General features: G+C 42.6%; 1 protein-coding gene across 3 annotated transcripts in view; it reads left to right on the top strand.

Moving 5' to 3' along the window:
- The window catches only part of NRK (Nik related kinase), a 96,226-nt gene that overhangs the window by 39,930 nt on the left and 35,562 nt on the right, over window positions 1–20,734 (top strand). For all 3 annotated transcript variants that reach the window (XM_031602692.2, XM_031602690.2, XM_031602691.2), the window contains 10 exons: window positions 156–286; window positions 3,391–3,445; window positions 5,321–5,399; window positions 5,770–5,945; window positions 8,305–8,377; window positions 8,695–8,890; window positions 9,730–9,897; window positions 10,676–10,837; window positions 14,293–14,445; window positions 20,129–20,260. In XM_031602692.2, the coding sequence (XP_031458552.2) occupies window positions 156–286; window positions 3,391–3,445; window positions 5,321–5,399; window positions 5,770–5,945; window positions 8,305–8,377; window positions 8,695–8,890; window positions 9,730–9,897; window positions 10,676–10,837; window positions 14,293–14,445; window positions 20,129–20,260 (1,325 nt within the window). The remainder of the gene's footprint in view (window positions 1–155; window positions 287–3,390; window positions 3,446–5,320; window positions 5,400–5,769; window positions 5,946–8,304; window positions 8,378–8,694; window positions 8,891–9,729; window positions 9,898–10,675; window positions 10,838–14,292; window positions 14,446–20,128; window positions 20,261–20,734) is intronic.

Here is a 20,734-nt window from a genome sequence, read left to right as displayed (position 1 = left end):
ACTGGACAAGATGTACTATGAGGACTTGTGTCAGGTTTGATACACATTCTAGCCCAAAAGTTTGATATCCAAAAAGTATGAAAGTAGTTAAGCAAGTGCTCTGCCATATGAATGCCACCCTTTAGTAATTTCTTTACCCGTGCTTGACTTTTCAGTGGATTTTGGTGTAAGCGCCCAGCTGGATAGGACTATTGGGAGAAGAAACACTTTTATTGGAACACCATACTGGATGGCACCTGAAGTCATTGCTTGTGAGGAGAACCCGGATTCTACCTATGATTACAGAGTAAGTGTTACAACTTAATATCAGATAGCAAAATACATGAGTTGTTGCTGAAATTCTTCTCAAGTTGAGATAAGAACTCTCTTGAAAAGTTCAATCTTCCTTTCTTTAAACCACAATAATGTTATAACTGTACAAATAGGAATATTTGTAGTATGTGGGTGGTGGCTCTTTTTAAGTGTGGAGTTTCACTATGAGTGGTTTTTTTTTGTGAATTGTTCAGATCTGTAATACACGTTCATTAATCTGTGCAACAAAATACTGATATATATATGTGTGTGTGGAGGTTACAGGTCAGGATGGAAAAGAAAAAAAAGAGGTAAATTTGTAAGGAATGCTTGACAAACAACGTAATGCTAATATGGCAAGGTATTGCTCTCTTCTATAAAAGAGTTATTTTACTCTGTACTTAGTTGTAAATCCTGATTTAGTTGGGAATAACAACTCATCACTCATTTATAAGCATGCAACTGTAAGTGGTTTTCCATCCCAGAATGATTTCTGGTTGTTCATGTGATGGCTGAGAGGTGAAGGCAACTCTGGAGGTTGTCCACTGAAACTCTTACTGAAGAAGAGTCAGCCAGAGCAGGCTGCCCACTTGTGGCTTATGTCCACTTAGGTTTTATATTCAACATTAGAGATCCACAGCATCTCCGTGCAACCTGTGCCTCTGTTTGCAACTGTCACGGTAAATAAGACATATTTTTGAACAGAATTTCCTGAATTTCAGTTTTTACCTAGTGCCTCTTCTCCTTTTCTTGGCCACACTGAAAAGAAAAGTGACTGGTTTGGTCGTCTTTATTCTTTTCCCATAAGGAATCTGTGCTAAGATCCCCTGAATGGTCCAGGTATCCTCAACCTGGAGTCTCCCAGCTCTAAGCCCTTAATAATCTTTGTGGCCTCTGCTGCACACATGCAGTCCAGATTTGGTCACAGCCCTCCTGATGTGACTTCACCAGCGCTAAGGAGGTGGGAATTGTTACCTCTCCAGACCCATTAGCAGTACCCATCCTAATACTGCTGATTACTTAAGTACCCATCCTAATACTGCTGATTACTTACCACCAATTTCTCAACAGAAGAGACTGAGTGAATACAGAGGCCTTATCTGTTCTTGCTATCTGCACTAGTTCAGTGGTCCCTGACATCATTTTTGCTCCTACACAAGCATCTAATGATAGCTTATTCATTGAAAGAAGAATTTATCTTTGTAGATGACCAGCATGCTCTGCATTTTGGATACCAATAACAGCTGTTCATATGCTTTTTCTGGTTCTCCTTTGTTAATAGGCTGATGCTGTTCTGAAGAGACTTGTGACTCTTTGTCCTCTGAATTATTTCCAGCAGTGTTGTCGTTCGTTTGCCTACACTTAGGCTTCAGGGTGTTCTCCAGGGATGGCTTCCTGCAGCCCTTCCCCTGGTCACTCTCTTGGTCCTGGTGTTCTCCTGGTTGCCACTTGGCTGCTCTAACTGTGGCTGCAAAAATTTTATTAGAAGAGCCTGTTATTACCTCCATTTTCTCCTGTTTCAGGGGCTATGATTCTCCCTTTGCTGAGACCTTCTGCACTGCACTGGCAGTCTGAAGTCATGTTGTGAGTGGCAGTCATGACCAAAGAATGTTCTTGGATGTTATTTTATTTTTTGTACCATGTAAATCTCATACTGAAACCTCAGAAAATGAATCTTGTCTTCATTTTCTGAAACCACTTGATTTTCTTTTTGGAAGATATAAGCGTTAGGAACACACATACCTACTTCTTGAGGTTTCCTTGCCTTCAATAACAAACAGCCACACAAATGATGCTGTGATTCAGAAGGTGGCACAGGACTGATTTTTCTACAGAGATTTATGACTTGATACGATGGAGAAAGTAGCAGGAAGCCATTCTGTAGCGTCTGTAACTTCTTGTTTTATGAAAAAGTGGTTAAAACTATAACAAATCAGTGAAAAAATATTTGCATGCACCTATTATACACATCAGTCTTTCAAACACTGCTACCATTTTCCACTTCAGCTGTCTGCCTCTCGCACTTTGAAACAAGAAACCCCAGTACTTTGCAGCCTGGTTCTTTTTCCCATTATCCCCAGAGCCTGCAATGGTACCTCTAGGAGACTTTTCTAACTTTCTGTCATTTATTTCATAGCAAGTCAGGGTCCCATTAGTTATACTATTAGTCTCTACAAACTGTAATACAAACAGGTTTCCAGCTTTCAGCTTGCACGAAGCAGTTCAGAGCAGCTGAATTGAGCAGGTTCTGTTGGTAAAGTCAAGTTTAAACAGAGTGCCAAGCTGGATATGAGCTGCTAATCTTTGACGATTTGTCTTCTCTTGCACCCTTATAAGATATAATTTTAAATAAACCCTGCAGGTTAGTTTGGTCACATGCCTCTCATCTAACTACTTTTGGACACCAAAAAATAGTAAATACTGTACTTGATTAATCAAGCAGAAGCCTGTGACATATTTTTTTTACAGTCACTGGTTGTGTTCCCAATTGATCTTTCATGATCAAAATCTGGCCTTTAGCATTCAGATAAGCTGATAATGAAAACTCAGGCCTGAATTCCCTTCCATGTGCCCAAAACTATGTGACTGGAGACTTTGTGAACAGAAAAATCAGACTGTAATTTAAACTTTGTCAGTGTAGAAACTCAGCAATGACTACTGTGATAGAAGCATTAAGACAAAGATTTTTTTGGCCTGGAAAAGAGCATGAGATGCTGTTTATAGAATCATAGAATCACCAGGGTTGGAGAAGATCTTCAAGATCATCCAATGTTGTGTCTCACTGCCTCACAGCAATAGCTTTAAGATGTGAGCTGTATAGTTAAATGGTGTGTGCTGTACTCCAACTCTTTTGGGTTTATGAATGCAAAAGGTTTGTGTTTTAGAGCTGGCTGCTTAAATGATGAATCAGCTATTCACAACTGCATGGGGAATGGGAAACTTCTGGCTACTGGCATGTTTCTTTCCTGAAAGCTCAGGAGGGAAAGAGCAGAATGTATGTTGCTCTCACACGTAAATGACTTGATCCAAGAGAGTTCTAGGGGAACAAAGGACTGAAAAAGTTTCAAGTTGCAACGTTCAGTGTTTTTTTTCCTGCAGAGTGACCTCTGGTCTTTGGGAATCACTGCTATTGAAATGGCCGAAGGAGCTCCTCGTAAGTGGTTTGGTTCAGGGAGGGGGCTCTCTGCTTTCTGAACATGTTCTGTATTAAAATAACTCACGCTTGACTAATGCACAGATGTACAAAGCTCTGGTTCTGGCTAGATCCTTAGAAATAATCCCCGAATTTTTCTCGTTTCAGCTCTCTTGCTGTCCCTTCCCCACACCTAAGTCCCTGTTTCCCCTCCTCGATTTCACTCCTGATTTCTTACTAGCTTTAGGTAAATACTGTGTCATGTAATTGCTTCAGTCCGTGACACCAGGCAGCAGGAGTGTGCTGTCCCCTCACTGCTCTGGTTAGTGTCTCACAGGCAGTGGGCAGCAATCAGTGGCTGCAGGGTGGTTGCACAGACCTTGTACATCTTTTGTTGCTGCAGAACCCCAGTTGCTTCATCCCTGCACCCATGGAACAGCTGTGTTGTAAGGGTGTACGTGGTCACTGCCGGGAGCACAGGAGATGAAATAAATTATACCCTGGCCTGAGCTCAAGAGCACGTAGGCTGTGTTTAAGAAACACTTCTGGCTGTTTTCCTGTCCAGCTTGGTTTTTAGCAATGCTCCGGATCCAGCTGGAGCTGAAAAGCACTTTCAGAAACAGTGCTCCAGCCTGGCTTCATCCTGAGACATGGGTCTGTGCAGTTTTCTTTGAGAGACTTTGTAGCTTCACATGCTAATTCCTCATTCCACTTGTAATTGATGTTATCACTATTTTTGGCAGGAGAATGTAATAGACTATATTCTATTGCATTGTGTTGTGTTTTTCTTCTTGTTTTACATGAGGTGATAGGACCCATATCCAGAAGCCAGACTTCTTTGAACTGCCACCCCCACTGTATCACAAGCTGTCGAAAATACAGAGGAAAAAGACAAAAAGCCAACTCAGATGTGAGAAGTGATGGCAGGCAGCCAGAAAGAAGTAGAAGGCAGTATAAAGGCATAACCAGGCCATAGTCTACTATTTCTGCAATGCTGCGAATCTGTTTCTATTAAGAGAATCACTTCTGAGCACCTGCATATCATCCTCCATATAGATCCTACCAGTTGTCATTCAGTAGCTCTGTTTTGTGAAGGAAGACCTCTGACCCTCAATATTTCTTGGTGGCAGACAGGGACTTGTTTGTAATTCCACATAAAATGTCTCTGGTATATGACATATGATGGTATTTACTTTTTTGCAGAGTTATTTGTAGTTTTACATTTCTGTAACAGTGGCACTAAGCAGAAGTACAGTGGGCTGGAAAGAAACCAGCATCTGAATGCATTGGTAGGATCTGTTGCAAATTGCCTAATAATGGTGCTCCTGCTCCCGAAACACAGAATAGATGAAATATGTGCTAAGCCATTATGCTCTGCTCCACTGACACGGTTCGTGAGCTCTCCAATTTGCATCACATTTCTTCATCCTACATTTTCTTTTATGCCATGAATGATACAGCTAAGAGTCTGATGAAAATGTATCTTATTGTTTATCTGAACCATAAACAAAGCATATTAAATTATATACATATTTCAATCCTAAATTTAACTTATGTTTATGAAAAATTACCCCTTGATAGACTGAAGTTGTGAGTTTTTATAATGTCCTTTTGAAGCCTTACATATAAAAATCAGAATGAAGTTGCATTCGTTGTTACCCACGCAGCCTTTCTTTCAACTAAATCTCGTGTAACCAGTAATAACAGTGCATCATTGTGAAAGCTTTCTTTGTACTCTGAGACTTCATTTTTTGTCTGGAGCATGAATTGCACCGACTAACAGTGAGGTGCTGCAGCAGGTGCTGTGCTGTAGGAAGTGGGAGAAGTGGTTGGGTCTGCCTGGGTGGCAGTGGTTGGACGTGGGATGTGTACTTAACTCTGTGGTCTCCCTTGCAGCCCTGTGTGACATGCACCCAATGAGAGCACTCTTCCTCATCCCGCGGAACCCGCCCCCAAAGCTGAAATCCAGAAAATGGTAAAAAGATGTGCAAAGTGTAATTTCTGCTGCAGCAGGCTTACGATGATTTTTAGCTCTCTTGTCCAAGAAATCGTGATCTTGTTAAAGCTGCAATGATCTGTATGTTGTCTTTCCTCCACTCTTTAGTGCTGGGGTGAGCCATGGGTGCAGAAGTAGTTTACCCTTGGGAACCAACCCTGTTCTTTTGATCTCTGGATGATCTGCAGCATCCATTGCAGTCACTGAAGGCTGACATGAGTGACTGCAGTTTTAGTCCCAGTGCAAAATGAAGCCTTGCAGATGTAGTGCTTTATGTCACTCTGGGGTAGTGCTTGGCAAACCAATTGGAAAGGTTTATTATTTTACCCTGTTCTTCTGTCTTTTTAAGGTCAAAGAAGTTCCTTAATTTTGTTGAAAGCTGCCTCGTAAAAAATTATTTGCATCGTCCATCCACTGAAACCCTGCTGAAGCACTCTTTTATCCGAGACATGCAGAATGAACGGCAAGTGCGCATCATGCTGAAAGACCACCTGGATAGGACCAGGAAGAAGAAAGGAGAAAAGGGTAATGTGGCAAAAGGAAAAAAAAAAGGGAGAGGAAAATAAAAGATACTGCACATACTAGGTCCTTTTCTGACTTTTGATGGTGAAGTAAAAAGTAGATACACCTGAAATACTGGTATCACAAAAAGCGGAGAAAGTTTTGTTGCTGGTAGCAGTGGGGTCGTTCTGCAAATCTCTGCAGCAGCCTTGATCCACAGTGCTATGTAATGTTAAAGTCTTCAAGAGTTGACTGATGCTGGTTCACTGAACACCACGCAAATGCTAATGTGACCAGAGTCCAAGTAATGCTTAGGCCTCTATTTTCTAAATAGAGTATCTAAACTGTACTCCGTGAGCCTTTCCTAGTCTCAGTTCATCTCTTTTTTCCTGACATCTTTATATGGTGATGCAGCAAGTAAATTAATTATAGCTTGTGAGTTCTTTGTAGGCAGAAGCATTTTGTAGTGGAATGTACAAGTCATTGAAAAGGCTTCCAAGATCCAGTGACATGCACACGGATATAATTGGTTGGCTTTTATACCAAATGCATGAAGTAGAAGAGAGAAATTGAGCTGGTTCCTTATTCTTCAGAGCAAAACTTGGAAGAAGCAGTGTTGGAGTGAGAATGGTCCATATGTCAGTGCACAGTCTGATGGCAACAGAGTGAAGTAACCTGCTGACCTGTTATTTTCCCTACCCTCTCACCTGTCCATTCTCTTGTGTGTTTTTGAATGGGAGGGGTACTGTGGAGATTAGTGACTATGAGGGCAAACTCACAAAGTGCTGTAAAAATGATAAATTAATTTTTAAACTCTTAAGTACTGATTTGACAACAGGAATATTTGTGTCTAAAATGAAATTGGTGTTGCAGTGTAAATTTACTGACTTTTTGGATTGGAAGGGATCATTTAGTTCCAACCCCCTACTGTGCCCTGGTTGGCACCACTAATTCAAGGCATCCACAGCCCCATCCAGCATGTCCTACAGGACTTACCTACAGGAATGGGGCATCCACAGCTTCTATGGGCAACCTGTTCTAGCACCTCATCACCCTAAGTAAAGTTTTTCTTCCTAATATCTAACTTAAATTTCTCCTCTTTTAGTTTAAAGCCATTTTCCCTTGTCCTATCACTATCAAACCAGGTAAAAAGCTGGTTCCCCTTGTAAGCTCCCTTCATGTACTGGAAGGTCGCAGTGCAGTCTCCCTGGAGCCCTCTGTTCTCCAGGCAGAATGAGCACAGCTCCCCCTGCCTTTCTTCACAGAAGAGGTGCTCCAGCCCTCTGAGCATCTTCATGGCCTCCTCTGGACCCACTCCAACAGCCCCACATCCTCCTTGTGCTGGGGGCCCCAGGCCTGGATGCTGTACTGCAGATGGGACATCATGAGAGCAGAGCAGAAGGGGACAGTCCCCTCCCTGCCACTGCCAGTTGCCCTTCCTTTGTCCACACCTACTGTCACTCCATTGTAGAAGGCCACTGGATTGTCACTGTAAATTCTGTCACCTCTTTCAGCTGTGGGCACTTTCAAATGGAAAGACATCCTGTTAAAAGGTTTTCACGAATGCACTTGAAGGAGTAAAGATGTGGTGATAATAATCACGTGTTGATAAGTAGTTATTTACAGTTGGACCTGGAAAGTGCTGGTTTTAATCAAAATTCCCCTGAAAGAACAACGTGAAACTGGCAGACTATACACTTCAAAATACTGATGCCAAAAATGTTAAGTAAGTCCCACTTTGGTCCTGCTCTGTATTTTAGCTGTATGGCATGCTAATTTGAAGTCTTCCCTTATGAGTTACCTCCATGGTACTCATGAAGAGAACTTGAAAAATATGGGTCACCTTCTCCTGAACTGCAGTGTCAAAACTAACACTGCTTGATTATCCCTATTAAAATTGTTCATTTTAGTACAAAAAGAAACACAGATTCACTTAAAGGCCTCAGTTTAGTTATGCAGCAGGCATGCAATAGCAGAAAAGGTCAGTATAAGTCTTTTATACCATATCTAAATTTACACATGAAATGACCCTGCTGCTAATGTTGTTGGGAGGGTTGGCTGTCGCAGTGAGCTTAGCTTATTGTATTGCATATTGTAAAAGCAAGTTAGTTTTGCAAAACCTGTGTAGTTAGTGAGGGGAAAAAGTGAAAACATGTAAAGGGGCCCTTTGACCCGTGGTCTGAAGCAGGCTTTGTGTTGCATACTTGAATATCTTCTGCTGCATCCACTCAGCCTCGTAGTGCAACTCAGGGCTTTTAAATTCCTGATGAGCTCCATGTAGTTCAGTTTTAGTGCTCAGAAGCCAAGTTCAAGATAACATCTTAAATAACAATATCCTCCACTGGCATTTATTGGTCTCTCTCTCTCTCTTTTTTTTTGGTAGAGGAAACGGACTATGATTACAGTGGAAGTGAGGAGGAAGATGATGAGCTGAATGAAGATGAAGGAGAACCAAGGTTATTTTTATGATTAGAATATAAAATTTGACTGGCCACCCTGTTCTCATTGAAGGCAGCTCTCCTCATGCAGATTTGCTTTTTTACCTTACTCTAAATCTCTTATCTACTGTATCCACTCTGATAGCTTTAACTGTTCTGTAGCTATTGAATATAAATGCTGAGCATAACAAGCTTTCGCATGTAGATGCATGGTCAACATGGCAGAGATTTATCAAATCATTTTCATTTGCTAACACAGGACAACAAGCAGTTCCTTCTGTTCTCCCTGCTTTAATGTTATGTTTAGTCATATCGAAACTTGTATTTTGTTTCAGCTCCATAGTTAATCTCCCTGGGGAGTCAACTCTCCGTCGTGAGTTTCTGAGGCTGCAGCAGGAGAACAAAAACCGTTCTGACCCTCAACGCCAGCAGCAGCAGCTGAAGGACCAGGAGAAATACAAGAAGCAGCTGCTGACAGAGCGGCAGAAACGCATCGAGCAGCAGAAAGAGCAGAGGAGGAGGCTGGAGGATGTAGGGACTGGTTTGCATTGTTATTCCACATCCCCTCACAAATGAAAAATGTGCCTGTAGAGAGTAGGCTATGAAAGGCAAGAAGGCTGTGCTAAATTGTCAGCACAACCTGTCATGCAGTCTTTAACACTGGGAGAATGTTTCACTTTTGAACATAATGATATTAAGTGATATAGAAAGGGCTTTGTTCTTTTTCTGCTGACAACTTGCCCTGAGCTTTGGGAGCTGAAGATGCAGGACATTTCTCTTGAGCTTGGCTGTAGAAGCCCAGGCAGTGGGGGAGAGAGATCCTGCTTTCTTTCTCTTGTGTGTTACTCATACTGAGTCTCTCTTCCTGATCCAGAGTTCTGGCTCTGCTTCTTTTTAAGATGTTACAAGATAAGATGCCTTTTCAGCTGTCTTACACATTATGGTGGGGCAGGCACTGCTAAATCACGAACGGATCTCTTCTCAGGAGCATCTGCTGAAATTCAAGCATTGTGCAAGCAGTGGCATTTGTGAAGCATGATGTTGTTCCAACAAAACTGGGGGACTCTCAGAAAACCCTTCCTTCTCAAAATGAGAGAAAGATTACCTGTCAACCACAAAAAAAAAGTTCACATACTTGCCTAAATGCATGGCAAATCAGCCCTCAGCTGGCAAAGGTTTCGTTTCAAATTTGATAGTTATTGTGGTGGCAATCTGTGGCTGTCTGCTCCTGCTGTGCTGTGATCGGGTATCCCGTATTACTGCCTGCACCTCAGGAAATGAGCCTTGTGATTAATGACTACTGGCATAAATAATTGGTGGGTACAAAAAGGAAACAAAATAAGCAGTGTTATTCCCTGGCTCTCTTCCAGCATCAGAGGCGAGAGCAAGAGCTCCGAAGGCAGCAGGAGTGTGAGCAGAGGTGGGCTGAGGCTAAGGATGTTCAGAGGAGAGAGGAGAGGTGTAAGGAAGACAAAAGGGCTGTGGAAGATGATGAACGGTTCATAGCAGATGGGCAGAGGAAATCAGAAAAGAAGCAGGTATGAAAGGGTTTGCTGGTAGCAATTTGCAGCTCCCTGTTCCTGTAGATGTCTTTCACAGTCCCCTTGGGGTTGTTGCCATCCTCTGAGTCACGGATCAGAGAACGACTTTTTAATGCATTTACTGCCTCTTGTTCTTGAATACAACCTTTTCTGGATGTAACATGCAAATTACTTACTGAGTTACCCCCTTGAGCTACAGCAATGACACTTCCTCTCCTTGAGGGTGGCAGTTCTGTCACGGCTGTTTCTCCTTGCTGAAGTTATCTTCAGTCACTTTAATCTGATTTAAGGTACCTTTACCCTGAAATTTCCAGCATAAGCTCAACTTAAGCTTAAATCTCCAGAGTCTACAGTTTCGCTTTGGGTTGTACAAAGGGCAGTCTCTTACTCACAAAGTAAAAATGAAATTGAGGTTACTTTAATGCTGAGGTCTCATTGTCAAGTCTGGCACCTTGATTGCAGTGTTACACTGAAGTTGCAGCAGATGAGCTGATTCATAGTCAAGAAGAGGCACTCAAGGAGTGTTTAATTAAAGCCTTCTGTTTTTAGGGGAAGTAAAAGGAAAAAATGCAATTTTCTCTTGTGCTGTTCCAGAAGCCAAATGTTGAGCGCTTGGAGTTGTTTTTTGCTTTCTTTTCCCCAGAGTTGTGGCTTTTCTGTCAGTCTTGCTGCAGTTGTGCTCGCTTTGCTCTTTTGAAAAGCCAGCATTTTCAGCAGTCTCCTCAGTTGTCCTCCGAGGCATCATTCTCTCTGATGTTCATCACTCTGCTTTCAGAAAAAGGTGGAAGAGGTGCAGCACAACAGGAAGGGGCATCGAACTCTCCCCAAAGATCAGACGCAGCTGCTGTCTCTCCAGCATGACCACAAGCAGAAGAAGGAGCCTTCCAAGAGTTCAAATTCAGCAGCGCATCTTCCGTCAAACCACACAACCAAAGAGGTACAGTTCAGCCATTGTAGTGTTTTGGTGCAGTTTATTATGCTGTGGTGATGCTAGAGTACAGTCTGATCTTTAAATTTAGGCTTGACCTATGTCTTCCTACACATTTAGGCTACACTAAATCCTTTTGCCTCCATTAACGTAGTGAATAAGGAAAAGGATTGATTAGTCTCTGTCACTTCTACTTGAATTGAAAGAAGTGTTTGGCTGTGGTGAACCAGGAATCATGATCCCTCTGGTCAGCTAGCTGTCATTCTCTTGTTTCCCAAAGAGAATTAAGGTAGTGTCATCTGAGGTTTTAACAGATGTCTTTGCCTGACTTTTGGGTTCACAAAACTGAGGCAGACACAGAATAGTGTTGTGCCTCCCAGGCATGGGTCTCTGTGTCCCTGATGTCAGACTGTGATGCCTTTTCATCTTCTTTTTCTCCTCAGCTTTTAGGTAGATTAGATTTGGTGGATGAGGGGTACACACAGAGCCCTCAGTAAGAATTCTTGTCCATTTCATTTCTTTTTTTTAACTCCAAAATATTCTGTATCGCAACTTGTTCTACTTAAAAGCTTCAAGTCCATTTCACATATGTTATCTCACCATTCCTGGTACTTACTTTTCACAGGTATGTGAACCTGTCTCTATAGCTGGTATGATTTCAGATTACCAGAGCAAAGAACTTGGCTTGGTCAGCATCAAAATCCTCAGCAGCTTTCACATCTCTCCTCAGCGGTGGCAGCAAAGCATCTTTCTTAAGTACCCAAACCAAGCACATGCAGAAGTTTGTAGAAGGAATGCAGAGTGCTGCCTATTAACTTTTTGCTGCAGTTGTTAAGCAAGTGCCCTCTTTGATGTCACCTCTGTCTATGTGCAGCTGGCTCCCTGAGGTGAAATCTTCTATGATGATAAGCAATTAAATGAAACACTTTTTGGTAGGATTATTGACGTGATGAATTTCAGTAACTGGATGGAGTATGCAAACAGCTAATCTGAAATGTGAAATCAACAAAACAAAGGATATTAAGTCCCTTGTTAGAGCAGCAGTTTGTGAAAACAATAGAATGTCTAATTCTGTTTGAAGTAAAACTTAACTGTCAAAAAAATGCTCAAGATCCTAAGGCTTTATTCCATTGACTGATTAAACATATCATTATTGAAATTTGAATGAGCTCTTTTGGAAATCACTGTTTATTTGGTGACAGAGGGTGGGATGTTGTTCTGGCTGGAGAGAAAGTTGGGTGTGGACAGAGCAGTAAGCTGTTTTCACTAAATACGTGACATGTAAGTCATTGAAATACTTTGCTAGGTTTCGGTGGGTGGGAGGAAAATGCAACTCTGTTAAATTAATTTAACTTTCTTTTCCATTTTGCTATAGCTAGAAGTCAAAAGAGCTGTAAAATGTCAGCTCACTCTTCTGTAGTTTCGTCATGCGTTTTCTAAATGACCCCTTTATAGCAGAATGAAATGTACTGTGGAATTTAATGTAGGCGGTCACTGTTAACTTTTATTGTAATGGTGAAATAAAATATTACTAATTGCAGGCGAGTTAGGCACACGTGGAAGGAAAACAGTAGGAAAACAAAAGGGAAATCACCCATAGATCTGCCCTTTAGGTTCATAGCATGATGTTGGTATTGATGACAGTGGTGGGTACCATCATGTACTCTGGTTTTGAGGACAAATTCTTTTACAATGCTAATTCATCTCAAAACTTCTTGGAAGATGCAGATCCTTCTATTGAATCCTAATTAACACAACAAGGTTGCTTTTGTTGTTGTTGAAATTTGATGCTTTGCAGTGATGTCAGCGGACATAACTATTTATGAGTCAGAAATGCTTTAAAGTTTGGACTGTTTTTAACAGTGATAATTCAGTGAAATTGTTCCTGTTAATATTGGTCTTTAGCAGTTTATTAGCCAAAAATATGCCTGTTCCTGCACTGAGAGAAATCTGCACAGGGTTAAATGCAACATACTCTAGAGTGAGTTCTTTTTTTTCCGTGGTTTTTGGTTCTGAGTGGCATTTCCAGGACCAGCTATTGATATAAGAAACTAACGATCTCCAGAATTACTGTTGAGCTGAAGCATTAAAAACCATCAAAAAATACCCTGCAGCCTTCCAAAAACTCAAGTTGAACATTTGGGGCCATGGAACCTTTTGTTGGGAGTTTCTCATCTTTGCCATCTCGCTCGTCCTGTGGCAGGCAGGTCAGGACAGATTTCCCTTCTGTGTGCAGATGTGAGCTCTCTCCCTGTGCTGTATCTGATCCCAGTGGCACCACAGCTGGTGAGCTGGGGAAAGGACTCTGAGCTCGGGTTTGGTGCTGGAAGATGAAGTTTAGTGCTCAGTGCCTGTGCTGGCAGCCCGGAGTGTCTTCTTGAGTTTGCATCTGGATCGTAATATGCTGCATGCAAATACTTGTTGAGAGCAGAGGTGGAAGTAAAATTATTATTTCTAGTTTAGTGAAACCACTCTAATTTTTACATTTTCTTCTTCTTGGTAAAATTTGCCTTTCGTTGTTAGGAGTTGCAAGTAATGAAGATCTGGCCTCAAGAGTAATGTAACTTCTCAGTTCACCACGGCTAGAATTTCTCAATATTTGGCTGTGGTTGCTTGTCTAATATGTTTTAAAGCTGCTTTCCCTCTGCACCCAGTTAAGATCTGTGAGACTAAGGGGAATCATTTCCACCTTCTCAGCAGGTCCTAGACTGAATTCAGAATATGCTTACTTCCCTGCTGTAGGCACAAACACCCAGATATATTGAGAGGCACCATTAAGAACATCTGTCCAGACAGAGACAACTGGGTACACGATGGCATTAATCTCTTGCTTGCAGAGCAGAGCTGTTCCTAGGCTGCTAAATGTGAGGATGAGCTAAAGATTTATGCTAGAGAATGGGAATGAAACTGGGAAGAGCAGTGGGGTCAAAATCATGGGTTGGGGATTTTGTAATACGCAGTGCCCTCAGGACATAGAAGGTCCTTTCCTTTCTTTCTGTTGGACCTAGATAGTGTCTCTCTGTCCTTTCCATTGGGCAGTTAACATACCAAACAGCAGAGCATGAGAAGTGTCTCAACATAGAAAGCTGCTTGCAGTAAAGTCAGTGTTGTACAAGAGGGTAATAAATTCACAACAAAACAGGTTGCATGCTGTCAAAGGTAAATAAATGCAGAGAGATGGTTCCTCCCAGCTAAAACCCTAGCCTGCAGCAAGCAGAATAGCCTCGAATAAGGCAGATTGCAGCTCAGGCATGTCAGGTACCCCTTGTCCTGCTGCGGTTTGGAAACTTACTGAGAAAGATGGAGTTGCAAATGGAGAGGCAGTGCTGGTTTGTTTTGTGCCAGGGCTGACCTCTCCTCAGCAGGGAGGTCCGTCAGAGTCAGTGTGGTTCTGTGCTGCCACTGGAAAGCATCCAGGCCGTGAAGCTGAGTGCACAACACACCTTTTCCTTTCTCCTTTGCAGGCCGAGGACCGAAGAAAGAGAAGTGATGGCATCCAGCCTGCCCTGCAGTGGCCTGCGGCGCTGGGGCACGACGCCATGCCACAGGCGAGGGTGGGCTCTGGCAGCAGCTCCAGCCCCTGCACCCCTGCACTGCAGAGAGCCGCCTTAGTGCAGGTATGGTGTGAGTACAGGTGTGGTATCACTGCCTGGCATGGGGAGGAAGGTGGCTGAGCAGGAAGGTGCCTGGTTCCCTTCACTCCTGCCATAACCGACGGAGGCCCATAAGCGCTTGCCTCCGATTTTCAGTGCCACCTTGTGCTGCTGAGTTACAAGTGGAGTTTTACTTATGCATTGCAGCATAGGTTTAGATAACAGTTATTTTTATATGCTTGATGCCTGACTGCTGACTCTCTGATATTACTCTTCACTGTTTCATAAAAAGCCTGAATGACTGCACTGTTATAGCCCCTGGATGATGTATTATTTATATGGTGCCATAAATATATGTGGCAGTTTACAAAACAACTCTAAAGTCAAAATTTGTATCCCTGAGGACTAGGTACACAAGCAAGATTGTTAGTGGTCTTATGAAATAATCTAAAAGTATAAGGAGATGGAATAAGGACTAGTTACCAATGCAGAGTCAGGTTTTGCCTTTGGGTAGAGCACGGCAGGCCTGTGAAGTCCTGTTTCTAGTCTTCAATTTCTGCATCAGCATTTTCTAGGTCTTCTAGCCCACACCTGTGAATAAGAGTTAATACTTCAAAACGTGCATTAGGGACTCCTGAGTGCAAAAATAGATGTCCTCCATGTCCTGTGTTGTGCACATCCACTGTACACCAACAACTACACTGTCCTGTGATGGGCCTACAAGCTGCGATGATCTCTCTTATTTATACGTGTGGTTATGTGCTAACTTTCTTGTTGAGATACAAAGTATTTTACATACTTTCATGTTGTTCCACCTCCCTGACTGAGCTTTTCACTCCTCCCTTGTTCCAGTATGCTTCTAAATGTTTTCTCCTTGTTTTTTGTGCTTAGCTCTGCAGCTTCTGTATACTTTTATCAGTTTGACAGAACTCACCCAACATCTATCACTTGAATCTGTTACATCACTTCAAAAATTTCAGAGTTAAACGTACATAAAGTGGTACCTAGACAGATCCCTCTACATGTACAGTGAGAACACCCTGGGGAAGTCCTGCATTAAATCCTTCTCGAAGCATTTTAGCTCCTGCTATATCTACCAGTTCTGGGAGTGCAAATTCAGAGTACCCACTGTGCCCAAAAACTCAACTTCCTTTCAACATCCTATTCTTTGACAGTGTTTGAAATGAGTAGCTTAGACTGCAGTTACTTTTTTTCTTTCAGAAGGGACTGTATGCATGTATAAGCAAAAGAAAAGCAAGACAGCAAGCAGAAAACGAATAAACTGCTGTGCCTCCTGCTCCCAGTGCCAGGGATCCCCCAGGGCAGGCTTCCAGGCCCAGTGCTCCACTGCCCTGCTTCTGCACATGCCCTGGAGTGAGTCTGCATGAGGCAGGTACTAGCTGGCTGATAGCCTCCTCAGGTCCTGGTGTTGATGGCAGAATCAACATGGACAGCTGTCGGGAAAGGAAAGGCCCAGTTTCACCCAATAGCATTACCTTGAGAAAATATTTGTGTCTCTTTTCACATCCTTTTTTTTTTCCATGGCACATTTGGCAGCTTAAGTCACGAGTTCTGTGACTGGTCTAAATTGACAGCTGTAGCACTGAGTCCCTGGAGAGCTGCTGTGAGGTCTACAAGAAAAGTGCTTATATCTTAGCCTTGGGCAGCTCCCTTCAGGTGAATATTTTGGCCCTATAATAGAAGCTATAGAGCACATACTTCAGGTCACCTGGAATTTGCAGAAGCACACTAACTGTACAGAAGGCAGTCCTGCCCTGTTATGGTGTCACTCTGTGGGGGAAAGGAGCTGCATTCTAGCATGGCTATGACCATGGCTCCCACATTGCCCAGGTTATGTCACTTTGTCCCTTTGCACCTTGTTGGGGCTTCTCTGTTTGGTAGCACTTCTCCCAGCTGTTCAGGGAGTGGTAAGGAACAAAGTGTAGTTTATCACCCTTTCACATTCCTTGATAGAAACTACATCATAAAAGTTTAATGCTATGTTAAGTGATAGTGTTACTTAGGGGTAATAGCAGGCAGCAATTTATAGTCATTACTGTGTGATTTCACTCCCTGCTGGGAACTGCCCTGTTACCCACACGCAGGTGGGTGATCCAGCAGGTAGGGACCATGTGGACAGGGAGAAGCCAATCCGTGATCTTACCTGCTGTGTTAGCATGGAAACCAGATGAACTTCGATGGGCAATTTATAAATCTTCTTAAGGGTTGTGTTTCGTTCTGCTGGCTGGCAGCAGCTGTTGATGCTAATGGCTGTGTTGGGAAACACTGCCTGTGTTAACTTCATAAAGTGAGAAGGCAATATGAGTGATGGGCCAGTTAGTCACCTGGAGATGAAAAGACTTGCAGCAATATACTTGCAGAGTTCAGTACGTGGGTGCCTTGTTGATTTAAAGTAAAAGTGAACCGCAGAGTTAAAAATGCAAGCTGGATTCATCACAGATGTCTACACTGAAGAATTTCCAGCCATGTTTGAGAGGGAGCAATCATCTGTCATCACTGCTCTGCTCAGGCAAAAAGACTTCTTATTCTAAATGATTCCATCCTATAAGATTGTATGGCACCTCCCAGGTCCCCAAACCTCTCTCACAACGATCTCACTGGAAATCCTAACACAGCTCCTGAGATTTCTCAGTGTCTTGTACTCTATGTGTCTGGTGAGGGAAATGTGAGATATTCAGCTCAGAACATCCCACTTCCATTGCTTTGTACCAGTTCTGCCTCTGGTGAGCTGCAGCATGGTGGGCAGTGGGGCTCTCTGGCAGTGAGATGAGCCATTCTGGGCAGCCCAAGGGATTCACAGGCTGTGAACAGAGAAACTGGGACTGTCTGTCTGCCCAGCATCTCCCAGTGTCTGAGTAGAGGAGAGATTTAGCCCACATCTGAAAGGAACTCCTTTTTTTAATCTCTTTTGTTTGTCCTGTAGGATTTGCTATCTAGATCTCTACTGTCTGGAGTAATGCAGCAAAAATAGAACAAGAAAGCTAATGGTATTAGAATAACTAGCTTTGCATTAGGTCATTGATTGATGCAATATCCAGATCTATTCATAAGTTTATTGCAATCCTTTTCTTTATGCTGTTGTGTAACAGCAGTTGCACATATCTATTCCCATATGAAGATTCAACTCAAATTCCTAACTTGGATGTCCCTCAAAAAAGAGAGCATAGCCTCTCTTTTTAAAACATCTTGTTCCTAAATCTTCTTGATCTAATTGGTCGTTTGTACTGTATAGCCTTGTCGTTGTTAGGAAGCAGTAGGTCTTTTGCCTTAGCTCTGTGAGGTGTGCCTTTGTGGTTTGAAGGCACCTGTAGGTAACATGTTGGCTACCTGTGCTTTCTGTGCAGCAGAGGAGCAGCCCTTCTTTTAGTACTGCTTAGAATAAAAACACTTTAAGGTTCAAGTCTGTGTAGTTTAGATTCATTATTAGGTGCATTTTTGTTGGGTTTTTCTTTTTCACCGTACAAATATTTTTATCTGTAGAAGCTTAAGGGCATGACGGATCATAGAATCATAGAATTACTCAGGTTGGAAGGGACCTCAAGGATCATTCTGGGGTTATCTGTGACATTTTCACTTTGCCTTGGAGTTGTACGATCTTTTAAGTCCTACAGAATCATGGAATGGTTTGGGTTGGAAGGGACCTTTAAGATCATTTAGTTCCAGCCCCCCTGCTGTAGGCAGGGACACCTCCCTCCAGACCCACAGCCCCATCCAGCCTGAAAAATCATCCCCAAAACAGGCAGCATGTCTCAGCTTTACGTAGAACTGGGGGACTGGGCTGTTCCTGCCAAAGAAGGTTACCTGGGTACCATCTGCAGGGGGAACATTTGTGTTTTAGAGTTTCTTGGTAACTTAAATTGTGATTCAGCAAAGCTCATCCCCACTGATAAGCAGGAGCAGTTTTCTGGTACACTGCAGGACTCCAAAGCTGGAATTTAGGAAGAAATTTAAGTATCTTGTTGAAAAACTGGCCAGGAAAAAAAAAAAAATCTTCCTGTATTCTGATAATAATATACTTGCTGTAAAAGCTGTTCCTGCCCCTAAGATGAGTCACTTCAGGGGAACACTTCGCTGTTAAAATAATTCTGGTTAACTAAAAACTATTATTAGTGACAATCATGTTGGACAAAAAAAGGGATTTTGACAAAATGCAAAGACACGGACTATGAGATGTTGTAACTGCTGAAAAAGCTATTTTCTTTAAAGGGAGCCCACAGAACGTGTTATCCCCAAAAGGCAGCAGAAGCACCTGAATATTTAAGCAGGCAAACTTCTCAAAAGTGTCTTTTTGCAGCTGAGTTGTCCTTGCTGGACTCAAAGGTTGTGATGGAGCGTTTAAATGGTTATTTGACATCTTTAAAGAGTTTTAGAATTTTAGAATTTTAGTATGTAAATGGTTCTTAGAGTCACGGGGAGTTCATATTTCACATTATGGTTCTGTTACTCTGTGCTATTTTTTTAACAGCGTGAATAACTTCTCTTAAAGATGAGCTTCATACTGGGGAACTAATTGTCGTGCATTTAAACTTGGATGCAGGCAAAAATTTCCGGCCTCTTTCTTTGTTCTGGGGGCTGCAAGGCTGCCAGTTTGAGTGCATCTGAGTCAAGGGGCCTCCCATGCTGATGTGCAGAGCTGGGTCGGCCAGGCTGGGGGGTCCATGGGGATCCCTGCTCCCTCTTTGCATGCCAAGGGGAGGCACCGAGTGCCATGGCTTCAGGCACTGCTCTTCTGCTTGTCTTTTTCTGTCACATTCCTTTGGTTGTGGTTTAGGAGTCCCTCTGGACGGACCCATCTCACACTCCATTTCCATGTTTTCTGCCTCAGTCTTGTGTCCAAGAAGATTTCTCGTTTCAGGGAGGATCAGTGCATTCAGTTGACGTTTTTAGCTCTTTTCCTTTCTTCCCCTTCAGGAGACTCGAATGTGATAGATTATTAATGTGTAGAATTCAAGGGAACTTTCCTTATGTACGTATTTATTTTAATACAGAAAGTTAGAAGAACAACTCTTGAGTATTGTAGATTGAGTGGTACACTGTTACCTTCTGTTCCATTGGAATGAACGCCACATTTGCTCCCCCCTTCACCCATTTGCTATTCTGTTACCCCAACCTGATCCCACTGAAGGCAGCTTTTAAACATAGGTGATCTCAGTGGGGGCACCCGGACATTACTGTGCATGAGGTGTAGCGTGGGCAGTTTCTAATTTCTTTCTTAGTGCAGTCTCAAGTTTTCTTCCTTTTAGACACTTGTACACCAAGGCACCCTGTAACTGCTGGAGAGTTGGAAGCACTTCCACTTGGCAGTTTGTCTGCACTGACTGTAGATGGATGGTGGGCTTGCAAAGACTGAAGTATGCATAGCTGTAATTTGTGTGTCAGTCGGTGAAACAGTTCTCTGTGCATTGCCAGTGACATGTTAGCTCCTCCACAGATCAAACAATACAAGATGTACGTACAGCATACATGTTTTTAATATATTGTGCCCTTCACCTTGGAATGTTTGTACCTAACTATGTAAATAAATAACTTTGCACCAAACAAGGTGAGTAGGGCTGTGTCGAAACGCAGTACCTGTTATGCATTTACTAAAAATTAGGTCCCTCAAACAGAACCATTGATAACTGTTGGCAATGGGACCTGTTGTATAGGATGGAGAAGTACAATTCAATTTTTTGTTTGTTTCAAGTGTGACAATTTCCAGGCCAGTAAAGATGTGTACCACAGCAGCTCGCTGTCAGACATGGTGACCACACTAGTCGGCCTTGGACAGGATGATGTATTCTGGAGTGGGAGTCAAAGTGGAGAACAGCCCCCAAAGGTATGTAAAACTCAGATGTCCAGCACTGTCCACAGCTGACAGCACTCAGCTCAGTTCCCCTGCATTCTGTGCTATATCCTTCACTCCATGAATCCCATCACTTGTACAGTAATTGGGTCTCACTAATCTAGAAAGAAGACTCTACAGGTAAGGATTTGCTTCCATTTCTGTGCACACTGTGGTTTGTTTCAGAAAAGCACATTAATTTGTATAATTCAGGTGAAAGTTTTTTGTTTTTTGTTTTTTTTTAAACAATTCCTAAAAACAAGGGTGTTTGTCTGGGACGTGTGTATGTGCATGCATGTATGTATTCCTTCTAATACTTTGCAGGTGGGATGTATGCATGTCTGTCCTTTTTCTCCTCCCCACTTTCCACACCCCTCTTGATACACACAGTTAGATAGCAATGCAGGGTAATCCACCACCTACAAAAAGCTGCATTAAGTGACTGCAGATGTGTTTTCCTGTCTGCTT

The sequence above is a fragment of the Phasianus colchicus genome, chromosome 14 (genome assembly GCF_987193195.1).
Source record: "Phasianus colchicus chromosome 14, bPhaCol1.hap1.1, whole genome shotgun sequence".
In the NCBI taxonomy this organism is placed as follows: domain Eukaryota; kingdom Metazoa; phylum Chordata; class Aves; order Galliformes; family Phasianidae; genus Phasianus; species Phasianus colchicus.
The sequence above is the reverse complement of the archived record's forward strand: the minus strand, read 5'-3'. Positions and strand labels throughout refer to the sequence as shown.